Source organism: Odontesthes bonariensis, chromosome 13 (assembly GCF_027942865.1).
Source record: "Odontesthes bonariensis isolate fOdoBon6 chromosome 13, fOdoBon6.hap1, whole genome shotgun sequence".
In the NCBI taxonomy this organism is placed as follows: Eukaryota; Metazoa; Chordata; class Actinopteri; order Atheriniformes; family Atherinopsidae; genus Odontesthes; species Odontesthes bonariensis.
The window spans coordinates 2229676-2249610 of record NC_134518.1 but is presented as its reverse complement, the minus strand read 5'-3'; the positions used below and the strand labels follow the sequence as shown (position 1 = coordinate 2249610).

General features: G+C 45.2%; 1 protein-coding gene across 1 annotated transcript; it reads right to left on the bottom strand.

The window, feature by feature from the left end:
* Nucleotides 1–127: 127 nt before the first annotated feature.
* On the bottom strand, nucleotides 128–18726 carry trappc11 (trafficking protein particle complex subunit 11). The gene is made up of 30 exons (XM_075480801.1): nucleotides 18396–18726; nucleotides 16690–16915; nucleotides 16027–16196; nucleotides 15794–15864; nucleotides 15332–15446; nucleotides 15138–15237; nucleotides 14924–14997; nucleotides 14539–14635; nucleotides 13442–13575; nucleotides 10749–10890; nucleotides 10518–10611; nucleotides 9725–9804; nucleotides 9528–9606; nucleotides 9278–9332; nucleotides 9054–9199; nucleotides 8815–8876; nucleotides 8429–8561; nucleotides 7976–8106; nucleotides 7402–7527; nucleotides 7128–7321; nucleotides 6894–7042; nucleotides 5474–5595; nucleotides 5274–5393; nucleotides 5114–5179; nucleotides 4751–4907; nucleotides 4554–4665; nucleotides 4374–4465; nucleotides 3618–3751; nucleotides 795–962; nucleotides 128–707 (listed from the first exon to the last, which is right to left on the bottom strand). Exons 2-30 carry the CDS (start codon nucleotides 16894–16896, stop codon nucleotides 663–665), a joined length of 3375 nt encoding a protein of 1124 aa, XP_075336916.1. The 5' UTR covers nucleotides 16897–16915; nucleotides 18396–18726; the 3' UTR covers nucleotides 128–662.
* Nucleotides 18727–19935: the final 1209 nt, after the last annotated feature.

Below are 19935 nucleotides of genomic sequence, written 5' to 3'. Positions count from 1 at the left end.
TCAAACGTTCCTGTCCCTGTTAAGCCCAGGTAGCACGAGACTTCCCGTTGTACTGTTTTCCGTGTCCAAAGTTGTAATATTTATGAATTTAAAGCATCCAAACACGTTTTACTGATCAATATTCAAATTCATGTATGGATTTTTTTTTTAATCACCTTATTACAAAGTACACACAGCTGTGAAAATAGCACCTTGGTAGAATTGAGACTCCTTTAAGTGAGGAGTGGCTGCTGAGATGAAATTCTACACTACTAAATGCTCTGCTTGTCCCTCATTAAAAGGATCCTTCACTTATATTACTGCCATGAGGGCTGACTTTCATTTGAAAGAAGGTGATTGTGTGACATTCTACATGCAAAAATAAGATATGGCCAGTTTACATCATTTCATTATAATTAATCCTTCAACACATTAAATTATTGTATTACACTTCACTCAAAGTCCCATACAGCTCATGTCAGATTCATACATGATTTTCACTGCAAAATGAGCAACATGTCATCACTTTAACTGACAGGAAACAAATGTCTCCTGAGCTCAATTTTACACAGCAATCAGACACAAATAGTGTTAATAATGACATCTGTGTGGAATCATACATCTAAAACAACATACACAATGCTGTTTTGTTCTCGTATTTACAGGAAAGTTTTATTTTCTCCTCAAGCTGCAGCAATGGAGGCGTCATCCAGCTGTCGACCCTGAGGCTGAACACAGAGAAACAGACTTGGGTTTAATATTTCCTCTTGCAGATAACACTGAGGGCTGGCTCAGAGTGTGCATCCAGCTGTTACCTTTACGAAGATGCGTTGTGGCAGGAAGCGTCTTAGTGCAGGTGTGTTGGAGGCGGGGCAGCGTGGCAGGCAGATGTTGAGCTGCGGTAGTGTTTGGTAACCAGCCATCAGAGGGTAATAATTGTACAGCATTTGTTGTTCTGTACCCGGAAGAATTCGGAGACGCACCTATATACACACACACACACACACACACACACACACACACACACACACACACAGAATTGAATGTGTATTTTCAGTTTGTGCCACTCTATAGTCTCAGATAAAGCCAGGCCAAGTTAGGCTTTGAATGATACAACTTTGGTGAGCATAAGCAGGAACACACAATGTGTTTGAGTGTTTGCTTGGAGCCGCAGCTTTATTCCAGGATGCTTATTCTGGACCATCTGAAGAACAGGGTCATGACCTCAAACACACTGCCATGGACATTTTCCTCAGTTTGAAAAATACTGCATCTCCATCCAGAGGAGGCATAGCAGAAAACTAAAAACCCACTGGGGCCAGCAGGTGGCGATAATGTCAACATTAATGATGTAAAAACACACAGGAAGAGCAGCCTGCGCATGCCGACCGAGCCGATTCTCTCCGGTGGAAACTTCAGAACCAAAACAGTGATTCATGCACTGACGAAGCTGAAAGACAACTGAGTGAAAAAGAGTTGTTGCTCACCGTGACCTTACAGCACAAGGATATAGAAGAAATCTGCCTGTATACATGCACTGTTGGTATGGTTTCCAGTGCATTGTCATTATACAAGGAATGAGGCATTTCTACCTCATTATGTAAATGAGGGGGCGGTCTTTCAAAGTCTGTCATGGGCTCAGCTATTGGTTGATTATCGGGCTGCTCAGACTGTTTAAAAAGCTTGTTCCTGAGACCAGAGGGGGCAACATGGAGCCTCCGGTACCGAAACTATGATAGAGATGGCTTGTTGATTAAAAGACCCAAACAGTCCCTGACCGGCCTGCTTAAAGGGACAGTTCGCCTCTTTGACATGAAGCTGTATGACATCCCATATCAGCACCATCATTTCTGAACATCTTCTTACCCCCTGCTGCGTCCTGTGAGCAGAGTTCCAGCCTCGTTTTGGTGTTGATGAAGGTAGTCCGGCTAGTTGGCTGAGGTTTAAAAAATAAAGCGTTTTGCTTCTCAAAACATTATGCTTTCAAAAGAGTAATACATTTGCATCACAAAATCGTTCTCCAGGAAAAAGTCAGACCTCACAATCGCTTGGCCCCATTTTCTCTCCCTTCATATCACTGCCTGCTGCCGCCTGCCAACAGCCGCGCCTGTTACGGTGTTTGCTGCTCGGAAGCAGGGCACTGCTCGGTCTGCACTTCGCTCTGCACGGTCTACACAGCACGCAAAACGAGGCTGGAACTCGGCTCACAGGACGCAGCAGGGGGTAAGTCAATGTTGATGCACGATATTGCTAGTATGGTATGTCATACAGCTTCATGTCAAAAGAGGCGAACTATCCCTTTAAAACATAGCAGTTGTTTTTAAAGTTTGAACAAAAACGGAGGCTGCATTTAGGCTGTTGTTCGGACTGAAAGAGCTAGCTGCTCGCCGTAATTAGCATAGGAAAATCGTACGGAGATGTGCAATGAAAACAAATGGGGGGAGAAAATGTGCTGCGGAAATAACAGAAGTAAATACATCTGGAAATAAAATTAATTTAAAAAATAAAGAAAAAAAATGTATGGTGACATCAAAATAAAGAAATAATGTAAAGGAAATAAAAGGATCAATTTAATGGAGGGGAAATAATAATAAAAACAATTAATTCCAATTAAATGAACAAATTAAATTTAAAAGTGAGAGTTAAAGTAAAAAATAGCTAAATTAACAAGCTTAAATGAATGAAGTTTAAAATGAAAGCAAAGCATGTATTTATTTTACATTCTATTCAATTATTTTAGCAGAAATTATTTTGTTACTCATTTCAGTCGCATTTATTATTCAATAAACTTATTGAATTAGTCATTTCTACATCTATTTCAGATTCTGAGCTCATAGAAAGAGAAGTGCAAACACAGAAGAAAAAGACCAGGACCTGAATCTGTTTCCAGGATAAGGGGGTTAGGGTTATGAGCAGAAATTCAGCATCTCATCAGCACTCTTTTCCATCATCTCTGTTAGAGACCCCACTGACCCCAAAGTGCTTCAAACCATTTGTGTTCGTTACTGTCTGATCCACAAGGAAGAGACTTTAAGCAGGTTTGTGATCCTTCCATTTTTTCCAATTACTTCCTCATTAAACTGTCAAATAAACCCAGATGACAAAGAAACCATTCACCTGTCCTTAAATGCTCCCCATACAAACTCTCGTTTCATCCTGGCTTGTCTCATCTATGCTCATTCCTGGATTATGGGGTCCAGATCGAGTCATTCTCCCATTTTTAGTACACAGGAATTAGTTCTGTTTAGGGATGCTGAAGCACTTTTCTCCTTAGCCTGTTAATGCTTTGGCATCGTTATATACATCTTCACGAAAATGCAGTTTATTTGTGCTATTTAAGGCACTAAATCCATACATTTCAGGGATCATGACCTATGAGGTGTCCATTATCAGGAATAATGAACGCTGGCAACATGGGCAGCAGCGTGCAGTTTTGCATGAGCCACAATGACATTTTCCTGCTGCTTTTTCCAGTCAATGAAACCCCCCCCAGAAGACTGGAATTCAATAGAGACGCTCCAGTGCTGTTGAGTGCTCCAAAAATTAAAAAAAACCCCGGTCGTGTTTTTGTCCACTTTGAGAAAATGTGAGCAGCTGTTCTTCTTCTGGAAAGGCAAAAATAAAGAGAATGGTCATACCTGTTTGAGTCCAGAGAACATGAAAGCATCTGACGGGTCAACGGCCATCTCCACCTCCTGCACCAGAGCCGTTCTGTTCTCAATGTGGTAACGGACCGGAAGGGACTCTCTGACCCGCCCAAATGATGGTAGATCTGCACCAAAGCCAAAGCAGGTCCAATGACTACAATACAACACACCTGGCTGAAAGAATGACTATAAACATAGTGAGATCAGGAAGAGGAACATAAAGCACCACATGCCACAAAAGGTCAACTCTAATGGCGCTTTTCCACCAGCTCGCTTCGGCTTGGCGCGCTATTGCGTGTTTCCACTAGCACGCCGTACCTGCAACCGGGACGATTTTCCGTATCACCTCAGCCCTGGTTCCAAGCGGGCCGAAGCGTTACTAAAACGTGCCGTCAGCCGACTGCCTTCCACTGATTGGGCGATGAGTGTCGTCACTGGAAGCGTCATAACGCGGATAATAAAAGCTAGCGTTAGCAACCGTTAGCTAACCTCCAAACGTCGTCTTTTTGAAGCTCGTAACAAAACTCTCCGGTACTTTTCAATACTGTTTTGTCTGGCGGCCAGGAGTCTTCTCTGGCTCTCTTCTCTTGCCTTCTGTGCGACAAAAAGCCACAGGGTGAGCAGCAACACGCGCAGCCGTGTTACGACGACCCCGCCCACGTCCAGGAGGCACGAAGTGTAATGGAAACACAACCGTGGCAGGCCGTGGTGAGCTGGTGGAAAAGCGCCATAATAGTCTGTACTGACCAGCGTATATGTAGAGAGGAACAGGTTCCAGGATGACGTGAGGTAGAGTGACCGTGGTCTGGATGAGAGGACTGTCAGAGCTGGAGGACTCTCTGTTGAACAGATAAAGACCTTCAGAAGCCTCTTCCTGTGTGTCTGTGTGAGTGGGAGTGTAAGTGTTAGGTGTGTGTGTGGCCCTACCTCCTCCATGAGATCAGGTACTGTCCTGTAGCCACAGTGTTGCTACTGTTGCTCACCGGTGGACATCGAAGACAAAAACACTCGCTGGCACACTCGCCTGTCTGCAGAACCACTGAACACACACACAAAATGTGATCACGTCCCAGCCTTTACCTCTCACTGGATTTCACAGCTATGTCACACAGGGGATCAGGCACCTTGTTGCAGCTGGGACTGAAGTTGTGGTGTGTTGCTGCTTATAGTGAGCAGCTGCAGAGAGGAGGAGGCCAACAGGAGGGGCCACGGAGAGGACGACAGGATGTCCGTCATCAGCAGGAAGGGAATGTCCACCGCCACCTGCTCCAAGGGCTCAAACTGCGGAGATGGTGGGCAGGATTACTACCCCCCCCACAGTGTGTGCTCCTGCTCCAACATCAACCAACAATGTAAATGTGTATGTGCCAACTACAACAGGGACAGGAGATTAAGTTTGGCTGTTTGAGAGCATTTGGTGCAGAAGGGAAGCATGAGAACTGGTATGAATCACTGGTACTGGAAGTGGAAGCAGAAAAGATGCACACCTTGGTGGAGACGAACTTGACTGACACCTCGAATGGGACGACTGTCTCTATAGTCACCGTCTCATCCTGGAAGACAAAAGAAAAAAACAGCTCCTCTTTAAACCGAGCAAACACCAAAATGTCAACATGAAAAGAGATGGTATGCAGCTGATCCTTCTACCTTGTGGCATTTACAGATGATCTGGCATCCTTCCACTACGGTGTCAATGCTGTAAGCCACGTGGAACAAGAAGACTCTGGGTCCGGTCGACACACACCTGACGTATACGCAGCTCTCAAACTGGAGCCCAAAACACAGCACAAAGACAGGAAGTGATCTTTCTGCTGCGGGGAAGCTGCAGATGATGAAAGTGTGTGTACCTTCTCCCCCGGCTTCAGGTCTCCCAGAGGTACGTCAGGGAGCAGAGCAGGTGCGCTGTCGTCACAAACCTCCGAGCCATCAAATGTCACGTGGGTGCTCTGGCCTAAGTTGGCATCCTGGCCTAAACAAACAAATCAGGATAAATACAGATGGAGATTTAAAAGAAAACCAATTTCTTCCAGACATCCACTTTCTATCCCCACTTCATCCCCTTCAGGGTCTTTGGGGGGGTGGTCTTAATCATGACTAAGCAGAATATAAACCAGAGAAGCCTCCACTGCATTTAAAGGTTATGAAGCGAAACGCTCTCTGTCCTCTCAGCAGGTGTCCTTGGCCTGGTGTTACGGTGTTTGTTGTCCCCTCCTTCCTGGCCTGGTGTTACAGTGCTTGTTGTCCCCTCCTTCCTGTCCTCTCAGCAGGGCTCCCTGGCCTGGTGTTACGGTGCTTGTTGTCCCCTCCTTCCTGTCCTCTCAGCAGGGCTCCCTGGCCTGGTGTTACGGTGCTTGTTGTCCCCTCCTTCCTGTCCTCTCAGCAGGGCTCCCTGGCCTGGTGTTACGGTGCTTGTTGTCCCCTCCTTCCTGTCCTCTCAGCAGGTGTCCTTGGCCTGGTGTTACGGTGTTTGTTGTCCCCTCCTTCCTGGCCTGGTGTTACGGTGCTTGTTGTCCCCTCCTTCCTGTCCTCTCAGCAGGGGTCTCTGGCCTGGTGTTACGGTGCTTGTTGTCCCCTCCTTCCTGTCCTCCCAGCCCCCAGCTGGTGGAGGCAGATGGCCGCCCTCCCTGCTTCTGATGGAGGTTTCTTCCTGCTCAAATAGAGTTTTTTCTTTCCACAGTCGCCTTGTGCAGCTCAAGATGGGAGATTGGAAATTTCGGCGCCACCTGTTTGTCTCCTGAGTTAGGCTACTTGTTTTTAATTGGCTCTGTGTTCATTCTTTCCGTGTAGAGTTTGAATGTTCTCCCCGTGTATGCGTGGGGTCTCTATGTGTTCTCCAGCTTCCTCCCACCGCCCAGAAACATGCATGTTAGGTTCATTGGTGCATTGGTGGTTGGTAAATAATTCTCCCGAGCAGTGAGTGTGTGGTTGTGTGTCTGGTGTGTCTCTGTGTGGCCCTGTGATGGACTGGCCTGTCCAGGGCTTTCCCCGCCTCAGGACAGGCTCCAGCCCCCCCCCTCCAGCCCCCTGCCACCCAGAGTTGGATAAAGCGGGGATAGAAGATGGATGGATTGTAATTGGCTGGAATTGAACTGTGCCTCTGTTGTGATTTGGCTCTTTATAAATAAATCTGAACTGAATTGAAGTGAAGTTGTGAAAAGCTTAAAAGAACATTTTCTCTGCGGGTTAAGTATAAAGATGGAGAGCTAATTAGCTGAGTATTAGCTGTATAAACAAAGTTTTTCCCCTGCCGTATCCGTTTGAGTGTACCTGGTTTGAGTCCCGCTGTCAGGCGGACATCTTTAGCCACAGCCTCCTCCTGTGATTGGACAGTGAGGCTGATCCGGTACATTTCGTTGCTGAGTGCAGGAGGCTGATGAATCAGCTGAACAGAGACCTTTGGGACTCTGGAGATGATCCTACACACAGCAGAAAGAAAAAGGAGATGTTTTGTTGCAGTGCTCACAGTAACTTCCCATGTAAAAAGCCATCCAATGAACTTACATGGTGCTGTGCTGCAGTGTCAGACTGTCCCAGTCCAGCTCCTGACGGGCCTCGATGCAACGCCCCCATCGGCGTGAGGACCTGCTGGCCTGCAAGGCTTCATGGGCCGAGGCGGCATCCCCACCCGCCCCTCTCCAGCTCAGGAACACACAGCGGCCAGTGTCGCTTCCCAACATCACCTCAATGCCCGTCATCTGCAGGAACACACTCAGTTAATCCCATTTCCTCTCTCTGCCCCTCTCTGCCCCTCTCACTAACACACACCCCAGCTTACCTCGATCTTCTTGCCAACGTCCTCCGTTTTGGCCACAAAGCTGAAGGTGTAGCATTTGGTTTTTCCTGGCATCAGGCTCATACTCTCCTGGCCGGGCGCTTCCACCACACACCACTGGTTGTATTCCTGAACACAAAAACAACCAAAGCTAACTCTTACAAAGTCTTTCAAAGTGGCTGGCAAATCCATCTCTGGCCACAGGAGTCATTTGCCCCAAATCCCAGCGAGCGCAAGGCAGGTCTGCATCAAACTGGACTAACACGGTACTAACACGGTACTAACACAGTACTAACACAGTACTAACACAGTACTAACATGATCAGATCACATTGTTACAGAACTTGGGCGTGAAAAGGAAGTTTTCAGCATGAGAACTAAACTACAGTTTACTGTGTTTACTGAGGGCCGTGGTTCCTAGTTCCTGTATGTGCAAATGCGGGAAAAAACGGCCCCGTGGATTAAAAGGTTATAGGAACTGCAGAAGGTTCCTACAGTCTGAATGGGCCTATAGTTTCTGGGGGAACTACTTTGCAACGCTCTCATCTTTCCCCTGTATTCCACTGCTGCAGAGTACCTGGTTGCTGAGGCTGACAGCCAGCTTGTGGAATGACACAGGATGAGGACAGTCGGCTCGGAGGAAGACCTGGACCTGGATGGGCTGGTCTACGTGGAAACTGGGAGCCTGGAATTTGGCCTTGCACTGGACTGAAGTCAGGAGGGAGAAAGGGATAATTAACACTCAATAATGCACAGGTGTATTGTGCCTGATAGATACATGTACTGATATACACTGTTACAGTACTTGGGGAACATGTGTCAAATATAGCAATGCAAGATAGTCCAGAAGTCACTGAACATTTTAGAAGAATGGAATTGCAATGATCAAAAAACTAGTTAATCATGGAAAGCCAGATGTATTAATATTCACTATATTTGGGGTCATGTGATGATCTTAAGCCAAACATCTTTATTTTTAATGTGTTTTCCTCCCTCTCATTGAAATGATGAAGCGTGTGTGTCCACTGACTGAATGGGATGTAGTCCTGTACTTCCACTGTCAGCTCATTTGATCCACACAGGGCCATGCGGTCGCTCCACAGCGACCTGGCAGCACTGACCGAAGACGGGTCGCACTCCGGCTCGCACTCAGGGACCTCATTCTGAAGAACACCAGGAGAAAGCAGATTAAAACAGAGCACACTGCATGCAGCTGGCTGATGCTGGGTGAGTAAACACTCTGGGATCAGCATGTGGGCCGGCCCAGGTTTATGATCTGTTCAAACATTGCTTCAAACTGTAATCTATGTTTTATCCATTTCAAGAACAGCCCAACGCCATCCATGCCACACAAACAGGATGATCTGATGTTGAACCGTTTGATGCTGTGTTGCATCAATATATGCTGTTACTGACCGACAGCACTTTGAAGAGATTCTTCTCAATCCTCGACTTTTGCTCCTCCTTCAAGGTAGAAGCTGGAAGACAAAAATAAATCCATTTGGTTTTCATGGCAGTATGCATCAGAAATGCTCCACTCTTATATGTACACAGAGGGAAATGCAGCCCTTCCCTGCATTCATACACTACTGAACATATTGGGAGCCCATCAGTGCCCCCCCGCCACCCTGCAGCTGGAGGATGATCGTGGTTACCTCTGCCCAGCAGCTCCATGCAGTAGATGATGTAGTCCTTCACACTGGCCATCAGATAAGCGCAGCGCAGGGCCGTGGTCAGTATGGCTGTCAGGAGAGCCCACCACCGCTCTGTGCGGTAGTCGCACATCACATAGTCCAGGAGTCTGACGAGGATACAGCCAACATGAATCAGAAAACTCTGAAGCTCACAAAGTCACTGATCAGTGCAGCATCTGACTTACTTCAGGGCTTTAGTGTAGTCTTTAGCATGGTAGTACTCCTCCCCCATCTGCACCACTGTGACACAGACATGAGGTGCAATTCAAACCTTCTGGGCAACAAAAATACAACTTTTCCAAAGTCATGATGTCATCATGGGACCACAGTTCTTATATCCTGCACGGGAAGCCAAGGCTTCACCGAAGAGTTTACCTCTCCCAGATAGAGAGAGACCCTGACAGTTTGAGAAAAACATCGAGCAACCATACGCACTCAGGTGACTCTTCATTCGAGGGCACTTGTACTTCTTAAACTGGGCAACAGCATTACTGAGGAGTGCGATTATCAGCTCCTGTGGGGCAGACACAGACAGAGAGCTGGAATACACAACCTGACAGCAGTCACAGACTGTTAATGAGCTGTTAGTAACATCTCACACACACACACACACACACTACAGAGCTACTTACTGAATGTGGCACATCTCTCTCCTTAAGATGCAGGGCCATAATCCCCGTCTTCTCCTTTTCTGTGTCTGGTGGATCAATACCTGGAAAAGCAACAGAGGTCAAGGCTTCCATGCACCTGCTTCTCATCCCATGCCAGCGGCTCCATTATCAACCACACATGAGCCACATTTCATCCGACTCTGAGGAAAAGTCTCATTCACTGGCACTGCAGTCAGTGCTATAACATCCTACCAACAGAAGTAAGAGAAGTCGGATGAAATGATGGAAAAACAAGGAGGAAGAATCTTATAGAGGCTCTATGGAAATATGGCTTTCTGTTTGAGGTTGGACACAATGTTCCAGTTACTAAACACTAAGTCTTTGTCTGTGTGTTCATGTGTGTGCATGTGTGCTTTCATCCTGTGTGTAATCTGTTCTGCTTCCAAATCAGGCATGTCCACATCCGGTCCTGGAGGGCCGCTGTCCTGCAGGTTTCAGATGTTCCCCTGCTCCAACACACCTGATTCAGATCAGTGCATCATTAGCAGGCTGCTGCAGGACTTAACAATCTTTGGAAGGGCTCCATTTCATCTGAATCAGGTGTGTTGGATCAGGGGAACATCTGAAACCTGCAGGACAGCATGTGGACATCCCTGTTCTACATCAACAAAACAAAGACATATCCATTTAGCTAAAGGGTGGTCCGAATAAATTCACAAGCAAGACTGATAGTTCACACTGATGTTAGTTAGTCATTGTAGCAAACCAATTCCTGAGAAAGATGGCCTGGAAGTGTGGCTGAGAGAGAACATACTCTGGTGTCCTTGTCTCCAGGGTCTCTGGCCGTAGAAATCCAGTCCTCCACATGTGGTGTCCAGTGGGTCGGGGGAGGGATAGCTCCCTTCAGCCTGGAACAGCCAACCAATCAAATCATTAAGCTTTTATTGGCAACACAAAACCTACAAATAGAAACTGCCCATTAGAAATCAGTGTGAAGACAGTAGCTGGGATTAATGCCCGATCATAAGACCATCAGCAGCCTCACCTGACAGAGCTGCTGGGCCAGCTGCTTCCTGTCCTGGCTGTAACAGGCAGCCTGCTGGTAGTAGAAACCAGGGTTCTGGGTCTGGATGGCCGTCAGACCCAGCTTTATGGCCTCATCAAACAGCTCCCCAAACGACTGGAACCTGTCAGGAGGTGAAAGGAACAAGTCACAATCTAGGATAGTCGAAGTAAAAGTACTATGGGGGTGCTCGGGTCATGAGCTGTAAGGAGCACGCCCCATGTTGGAACATTTGCTGTGTGTCTTTCTCCCTTTCCTGTCCCTTCCACTAACCTGCCCATTAAAGGCAAAAAATGCCACACAAAGTTCATCAGAGAAGAAAAAATCTACCTTTAGCACCTTTATAATGTGTGCTCCTTTGAGAAATGGCAAAGATTGCATGATGGTTAAAGTAAAAGCAAATGTCTCCTGATCCAGTTTCATTCCAAGTTCCAATCAGGCTCCTATTAGGTCTTAGAAACTGGGATAAATACAGCCTCAGAGGAAAGCAACACACCACATATTACACCGTGTGAGAAACTAAGTGAACCCCTGATCCAGCAGCTGGTAGCAGCAGTGAGTGAGAAACTAAGTGAACCCCTGATCCAGCAGCCGGTAGCAGCAGTGAGTGAGAAACTAAGTGAACCCCTGATCCAGCAGCCGGTAGCAGCAGTGAGTGAGAAACTAAGTGAACCCCTGATCCAGCAGCCGCTAGCAGCAGTGAGTGAGAAACTAAGTGAACCCCTGATCCAGCAGCCGGTAGCAGCAGTGAGTGAGAAACTAAGTGAACCCCTGATCCAGCAGCTGGTAGCAGCAGTGAGTGAGAAACTAAGTGAACCCCTGATCCAGCAGCCGCTAGCAGCAGTGAGTGAGAAACTAAGTGAACCCCTGATCCAGCAGCCGGTAGCAGCAGTGAGTGAGAAACTAAGTGAACCCCTGATCCAGCAGCCGGTAGCAGCAGTGAGTGAGAAACTAAGTGAACCCCTGATCCAGCAGCTGGTAGCAGCAGTGAGTGAGAAACTAAGTGAACCCCTGATCCAGCAGCTGGTAGCAGCAGTGTGTGAGAAACTAAGTGAACCCCTGATCCAGCAGCTGGTAGCAGCAGTGAGTGAGAAACTAAGTGAACCCCTGATCCAGCAGCTGGTAGCAGCAGTGAGTGAGAAACTAAGTGAACCCCTGATCCAGCAGCTGGTAGCAGCAGTGACTGAGAAACTAAGTGAACCCCTGATCCAGCAGCCGGTAGCAGCAGTGACTGAGAAACTAAGTGAACCCCTGATCCAGCAGCTGGTAGCAGCAGTGAGTGAGAAACTAAGTGAACCCCTATAATACGTTGTTGCATATCCTCATTGTTAAGACCTGCTAAGGAGGAGATTATCTTTTTATTTAATCCTAATATGTCAAACATTAGAGATGAAAGAGAGTATATTTCTTTTGCACAAGAAAGTGTGAAAGATTGGCTGACCCTGACACTTTAGCAAGTGATGCTACAAAATAAATGGAAGAGCAGGGGAAGGTCCAAATGTGTGAAAAACAGTCACGAGTTGGATGAAGGGATTCCAGCCCCCTGGAACTTCATTTTCAGCTATTCAGATTCAAAGTGATGCTGTATTTATTTCATTTGTAATCCTGTCTTCTGTCTGGGATGATATATCACTGGGACGTATGATGGATGTATCCGGGGACACTTGTGAGGCCATGTGAGAAACATACTGAAAAATCAAGACTGTAATCATATATATTAGATGGACAATGAACATTAATCAAACTGTGGGTCACTTGTTCTTCCTCTCGTGTCTCCTTTTTACACCCTGGGGTGTTGAGCCCAATAATATTGAGCCTTATGTGATGGGAGCTGGAATATGGCTGGGACTGGAAGGGACTCGAAGGTTTTGGTGAATAAAGGGAATTCTACTCTTTGTTCGAGTATTGAGAGCAAACATCCTGGCAGCAACTGATACAATGTCATACGCACTTTATATACGAGAGAATGGTTCATTAAAGATAATAAACTCATCAAAACTACATCACTAAGGTTATTGGAATTGATAAAAGTTGGTGTACACTGACAAAATGCACACAAACATTTAGAAAATGAAGTTAGAACTAAAGTGATGCAGACTAAAAGCTGCATAATGTTCATAATGCACACTCTGCTCATCTGTTCTCACCCTGGATTGTACTCCTTCAGGGATACACAGACACCATTCATTCACTAAATGCTTTATGGTGTGGGTCTCAGGAAAGAAATCAAACTGCCATCAGTCAGGGTTAGCAGAGTGATGCTTGTCCCCTCCCATCCCCAGCATCCAGGTGTGTTAACACCTGGATGCTGACAAACCTCGGCTTTTATAGAGGTGCTCACACCTACTGGTTAATCAGAGCATTGAGCAGCAGCTGCTGCTGCTTCAGGTTTTCTTCCATAAATACTGACATGTGGTGTTGTTGTTCATCTGAAGTTGGATTTACTGAATTTTGACACCTGCTGAGGACCTGATTCTTTTTTTTAAATGTCCCGATTAGTAAAACTTTAGAGTTGTTTTATTTGTAACATCTTTCATTAACACATTCATTCCTCATACAATATGTGTTTATTCGATTTTTTAGCTTCAGATGTGCTTTTAATGAGCTAAAAGTGTGTGTGAGCTACAGAATCTGCCATGTTATTTCAGAGTGTTGGGAGAAGAAGAGCGTCTCACTGTTTGGACATCCATGCAGAGTGTTCAAAGGCCAGTTCAGCGCTGCCGATCTTCTTTTTACACAAGTCAATGTGCTTCCGGAACTGAGCGATAGCATCCAGAGGAGTGTTGTGCTGGAAACACAGGCGGCAGATCTAAAGAGAAAAAACACATCCAGCCATGTGGCTTCGGGTTAACTTTCTCTGTAGAACTCTTACACAGAAAACATCTCAATCTTATCTCATCTTCAATTTCTGACTAATATTTGTGGATTTTAATCTACATGGGTGGATATCTTCAAGTTTTTCTTCTTTTGGTTAAATTCTTATACTGTAAAATTCCACTTTCAGGGGCAGTCCAAGCCCAGAGCGATAAGCATTACAACCCATACAGATGTGAGCCGCCACGCTGCTGAGCGATAGCTTCCTGTGAGCAGGGCACCCACAACACCTCCGGACCACCTGCTCCTTCTGCAGTATATAAGAGTTTGGAGAATCTACTACTTTGTTACAAGATCCATCTCCTTTTAAGCAGCGACTTTAACTCCACTGTATTTTGATGATTTGTGGCTTCGCCAAAGCGGACGTGAGTGAGGAACAAAGGCCAGTGGCACAGACTGCTTCCAGCCATTTGATGCTTCTTTACTGGTATTTACTGACCTAACACCGTGTTAGCTGAGCAACATCCCTGAGCTCACATGAGCGATGGAAGGAACGGCCGACACACACAGGGGGAAAGCGTTGATTTGGCTTTAGTTTTCCCTTTAAGGAATGGGAATGATAGCGAGACTGCAGCGTGAAGCTCAGCCCTGCAGCTGACCATCAGCACCGAGGTGCAGAGAAAGGATCCCATTTTTATTGGCTAGCAATTATTTGATCATTTATGAAAGCACTCTGAAAGAGATCCCAAAGACAGTGTTTGCCACAATCCCAGCTGTTCTAGTTGTGTTCAGGAAGCCATCAGCAGCTGGAAGCGGAGCAGTATCTGTTCATAGTGATGCTAATAGTTGTGCTGTGCTGTGGACGGCCTCGTCACCGTCTCCAAATGATTCATCCACTGGGACTGCATCAGAGAAACATTTTCACCAGACAACCACAGAGGGACGAGCAGAAATGTACCTTATAGTTGATGAATCCAGCCATAGTTTTGATCTCCAACATGTTGGTCTCGTGCGCTCGGAGCTCATGCACAAGGCTGTATGCAGTTCTGTAATATCTGCAGCCCCAAGAACACAGAGAGAAACAGCTCAGAACAAACTGGGGGGCTCTGCTCACTCACTTTCATCTTCTGGCCCTTTCACACAAGAGGAGCACTGCTAAACTACTGCAAGGACATCATCACAGAAAGGACATTTCCATGCTTTATTTGACCATTTCCTCTTTTCCTTTAACACACAGCAGCTGCTGGGCTCTGGAGTTTTTCTTACAATGTTTAACAGATTCCAAGCACAGCGAACAGCAAGCAGATTTAGCATGCAGTGTGAATGTGTGCACTCAGACTTACTTTAGGGCATTCTGGGTGTCCTGTTTCAGTTCACTGAAGAAAGCGATCTTAAACTGGTGTCTGACGAACAGCAGCTATCAGCACGAGGAGAAAAAAGACAAAGAGCAGCTTCAAAGTAAAGTCTTTGATCTGGAGCAGAAATACAGCAGCTGCAGTTAAACTGCATCAGCAACAGCACGAGATTAGACGACTGTGATGGTGGGGGCCTTTCTACCTGATGCGTGGTCTTGTTGAGGAACTCTTTGTGGGATTTCACACGACGGATCTCTGTGTAGTAGTACGTCTGAGCATGCTCATAGAAGGCATTCTCCAACCTTCAGAATCACATTGACAGCACATGACATGCAGGTCATATACCCACAGTTTCCCTTTCAAATCACACGCTGCGGCTTCGGTCAACAGGTTTACCTTATAATGTAGCCCACCAAGTGGTCCGTGTGTGGCAGAACAAAGAGGCTCTTGCCAGACAGATCACAGGCATTACAAAGGGCTGATGCTCTCTCGGATGCCACCAGGTCCTCTCCTGCACAAACATGTGGATGGCAGACGGGTAATAACAATAACAGTTAGAATAATACATTTTATTTATAGGCGCCTTTCAGGACACTCAAGGTCACAGTACAAAAGACGAGATAAAAAGAATCAATCATTTATTTATTATTAATCACTTTGTAAGGTGACCTTGAGTGTCCAGAAAGGCGCCTCTTTAAAAATAAAATTTATTATTATTATTATTTAGAAGAAAGGTCAGGAAAGACACATTCCAGGAAAGTCCAAATCTGGTCTGTCTTCTGTTGTAAAACAACAACTCCCGAAGCTGTGCGGCACACGCACTTCCTTTAACGGATAATATCCGGAAAAGGCTTTTACCTGGAGGCAGAGGGGTCTTCTTTTGGATTAAAACCACGGCCACTTTGGTGTTCCTGCCCTGAAGGCTGGTCCTGCAGGGAACCAAACAGCACACAAACAGCTGGGGATAAAACTGATAAGCGGAATGAACAGGTCCAAGCTGCACCAGATTCCATCACTCCTACTGGATGTTACAGTATTCCGACTTCACATAGTTTGGGTTAAGCAGAAGTAATCATGCTGCCATCACCTACCTGACTATTTCCACTTTGGTGGCACATTCAGACTGCTTCTCCTTCCACTGCGGGTCGTCCCAGTCCAGCTCGTAAAACAGCACCACCAGAGCAGGGACCAGGTTCAGATGCTTGTTCATCCAGCCTGTTTTCAGGACGCCTTTAGGAATGTACCATTCATAGGATGTTCGCTGGCGGAAAGGAAAAACTGAGTTTTCAAATGATAGCACTGATGTGGTTACTGCATCATCTACAAACATTATATTACGGTCATTCTGCAGACGCTTTTAACCAAAGCGACTTACAATAAGTGTGTTCCACATCGGTAGGCAAAAGAACTTCAGGTCACAAGAAATCACAAGTGCATTTCCTTCCAAAACCAAACAGCTAAGAACATAACTAGTGCTAGAGTAAGTGCGATAAGTCAGGTACCTAGACAGATGGGAAGACAGTTTAGCAAACAAATAAGTGCGTAAGGAACTAGGACGAAGCAGGTGATCTCCTAAGAGGGCGGATCAGGGTAGTGTTTCCTGAAGAGATGGGTTTTCAGCCTGCGGAGAAAGATGGGCAGCGACTCAGCTGTCCTGACGTCAGTCGCAAACGGTGCGTTTCAATCCTTGTGATCAGTCAGAAGTATGAGGAAACTAATTGTCTTGTGTAGGCTGAGAAAACTCAATCGCTCACCTTAGTGCGACATTTGGGATACTCGTGGTCTCCCGGGAGCACCTTGAAGGAGATGGGGACTCTGTCGGCGCGCCGGTTGGCACAGAAAGCGTCCCAGATGGCACGGTGCACTGCATTGTACACCACATCCAGACCAGTTAAAGCTACAAAAGCCATGGGCCGGCAGCAGAGCTCCGGAGGAAGCTCCCACTGGGAGCCTGCCATCATGCTGCTTCAAAGGGAACACCTGCACAGGAAAGAGCAACAGGACAGGCACTTTGGTTGTGCAAACACGCCTTTCCACATGGCGGTGGCAGTTTATTCTCACTCATGTAGCTTTTAAAGCTGCAGTCTGCAACTCTTTTTCAAGCATAATGCCTGGAACAGTTCTCATGTGTTTTGATGGGGCGGGACAGGAAGTTCAATAACTTTTTATTTTTCGGTTAAAAAATAAGCATTTCTTGCATTTTGCGACTACGGAGGTCACCGTTTTCAACTTCAAGCGTTCTGATAGATCATGTAAACTCTTAAAATGCCAAAAATTAGGACTTTACGTATGACAACAACAAATCCTGCAGACTGCAGCATTAAGAAACAACTAAAAACATGGCTTACAGATAACCAGGACTGTAAACATGAAGGGTGGTTTTATTTAACATGCAATACTAAAAATAAATTGGTAGTAATTCTGTAATTCTTAAAATTAGTTGGCACTTTATTCCGTGCACTTTAAAAATAGCACTCTACTCCATGCACTTTAAAAATAGCACTCTACTCCATGCACTTTAAAAATAGCACTTTAGGATAAATGCACTTTAATATAGTACCAGATGCACTTTAAATAAAGTTATACTTGTATAGGAGGGTAAAACATTATTTGCCAATCAGATGCATTTTAATGTCTGAAACTACTGTGCGACAAAATTGTGTTGATATGGTTTTTCAGTATGGTATTCGCACCATAACAGGTCATTTGTTGTATATCTTGTGATGTGGTTAAGTGATATGGAATGTTGTACGCTTTGTATTCTTCTTTCCTGTTTTTGTTTTTGTCTTTGTCTTGTCTTGATTTTAGTGTGAACAGCAGGACTGCAGATGGAAATTATAGCCTTGGAGAGAAATCTGGCATATTTACATTATGTGTTTATTAATATGCATAGTCCTGTCACAAATAAACAAATAACTAACTAAAATTAGCACACTTCTACACAAATGCGCACGTCTTGAGCCCATTTGGGCGTGAATCTACATGGAAAAAAAGGGTTTTCAAAACTAATTTCACTCGTTTACAAGAGAAAATTAATGCACTGGTGAAAAACCCAGCGGATATCAGAATTACAATGTCGAGGCAATCGGAAGACCGAGTATGATTAGTCAGAGTTTATCAGAAACAACTCACAGGTCACAAGACCTGAAGGTTAGCAGAGCTACGCGGATGCTAAAAGCAACACTTTGGTTGTGTACGCTGTCGCTCAACCAGCTGACTCCCGCTGTGTCTACATGTTTCAGGACATGGGGATGTCTGCCATTTATGTGGAAGTTTACACAACATTTAACAAGTCCCAAACTGACAATCATTCAAAAGCCCAAACGATCAGATGAAAGCGGAACTAAGTTAACCAGACTGGGCTGGAGTCAGGACTGCCATCTCGTTAGCATCCTAAATAAAGCCATAACAAACATATAGTCACATTTATCTCAGTATATATCTTTGAAGGGTGGCATACCTCAGCTGCATCACTTCAGGTGAACTTGTAAAGGCAATGCTTCAAGCTTGGGGGAATTCGCTAGCTGCAGTTCAGCTGTTAGCGGATCAGTGGTGACAGGCTCTAGCTAGCTAGTGGGCGAGGTTGCTAATTTCCTTTGCAAGTATATATGTCGAATCAGTTGTAATTTTAGACCTAACTAACTTCGTTCTTGCTAATTTTAGCTTTTGGTCGCCATCGGACAACTTGTCACCAATTTGTCAACCTGGACGAGACAAAAAAATTAAAGCTAATTTAGCAGCGGTTGCTAAAGCAACAACAAGCTGGTTAGCTGCCTCTAGTGGAACTGGAGGAATACATCCGGTTCAATTTTTCAAAATGGCAGAGCTATTGAGACACTACATGAGTATGGAAGTTTTTCTGTGCCATCAGTTTGAATACGAATTTCTAATATCGAATTTTTACAGCATCAAGATCAGACTTTGAATTTGAAAAACCAACAGTGGAAAAAAAAAAAATCAGTGGAAAAAAATTCAACTTCCAAAAATTCAGTGGAAAAAAATTCAACTTCCAAAAATTCAGTGGAAAAAAAATTCAACTTCCAAAAATTCTGTGGAAAAAAATTCAACTTCCAAAAATTCAGTGGGAAAAAAATCAACTTCCAAAAATTCAGTGGAAAAAAATTCAACTTAAAAAAGAACCAGACTTAACATCCAGGTAAACAGGGAGAAGCAATTCATCCAACGGCAGCCAATCAAGTTACGCTCCATTGGACAGATCAGCCATGTCCACCAACGCGGGTGATGGTGCTTCGGTGAGTAAGTTTACTTTATTTGCCATTTGTGTTAATAAAATTGAGTAATAGATATTACTCAATATCTATTGAGCTGATCTGATGAATTGACAGGGATCGATTGCTTCTCCCTGTTTACCCGAACGTTAAGGCTGTGTTCGAAACCGCCTACTACATACTACATACTACATACTTGCAAACTGCATACTCATCGATCAGACAGCATGCAGAGCGTTTACACACAGTGCACTTCACTCCTGCCCGAACCGAAATCAGCCGGCCTGAAAAGCTGATTTCGCTTAAGTTATAAACTCTGTAAATATATAACTTTAGCAAGATTTGAAACATTTTCAGGCAAGAAAGTAGTCGTTTAGACCCCCAAGGTGTTGAAAACGTGACAAAATACCGGCTATTTACAAGTTTTTTCCCACGAATTCGGCGCCACTAAAGCTAGCCGCAGTGAGCAACGCACTTCCGGTTATGCCGTTTTGACTGCTCTCGTCCCGTTAACGGAATTTCACCGTTCAAATGGCTATGGGCAACGTTACGTTGCATCTTGGGTAGTTTGAGTGTGACAAGTAACCTCATGATGAATACTCAACATTTCGGCGAATCTAGTATGCATCTAGTGTACATCCGGGAACTTAAAAAAGTATGACTAGTAGAAATAGTAGGAGAAGTAGGCGGTTTCGAACACAGCCTAAGTCTGGTTCTTTTTCCACTGAATTTTTTTCCATTGAATTTTTTTCTATTGAATTTTTGGAAGTT

Bases quoted from the DNA above. Each gene is read 5' to 3' on its own strand.
- trappc11 (XM_075480801.1), bottom strand. From the start codon at position 16,896: ATGATGGCAGGCTCCCAGTGGGAGCTTCCTCCGGAGCTCTGCTGCCGG. The intron at 14,998-15,137 runs GTAGAAAGGCCC...TCGTGCTGATAG, and splicing joins TCAACAAGACCACGCATCAG to CTGCTGTTCGTCAGACACCA. The intron at 10,891-13,441 runs GTGAGACGCTCT...ACCTCCTGACAG, and splicing joins TCTGCATGGATGTCCAAACA to GTTCCAGTCGTTTGGGGAGC.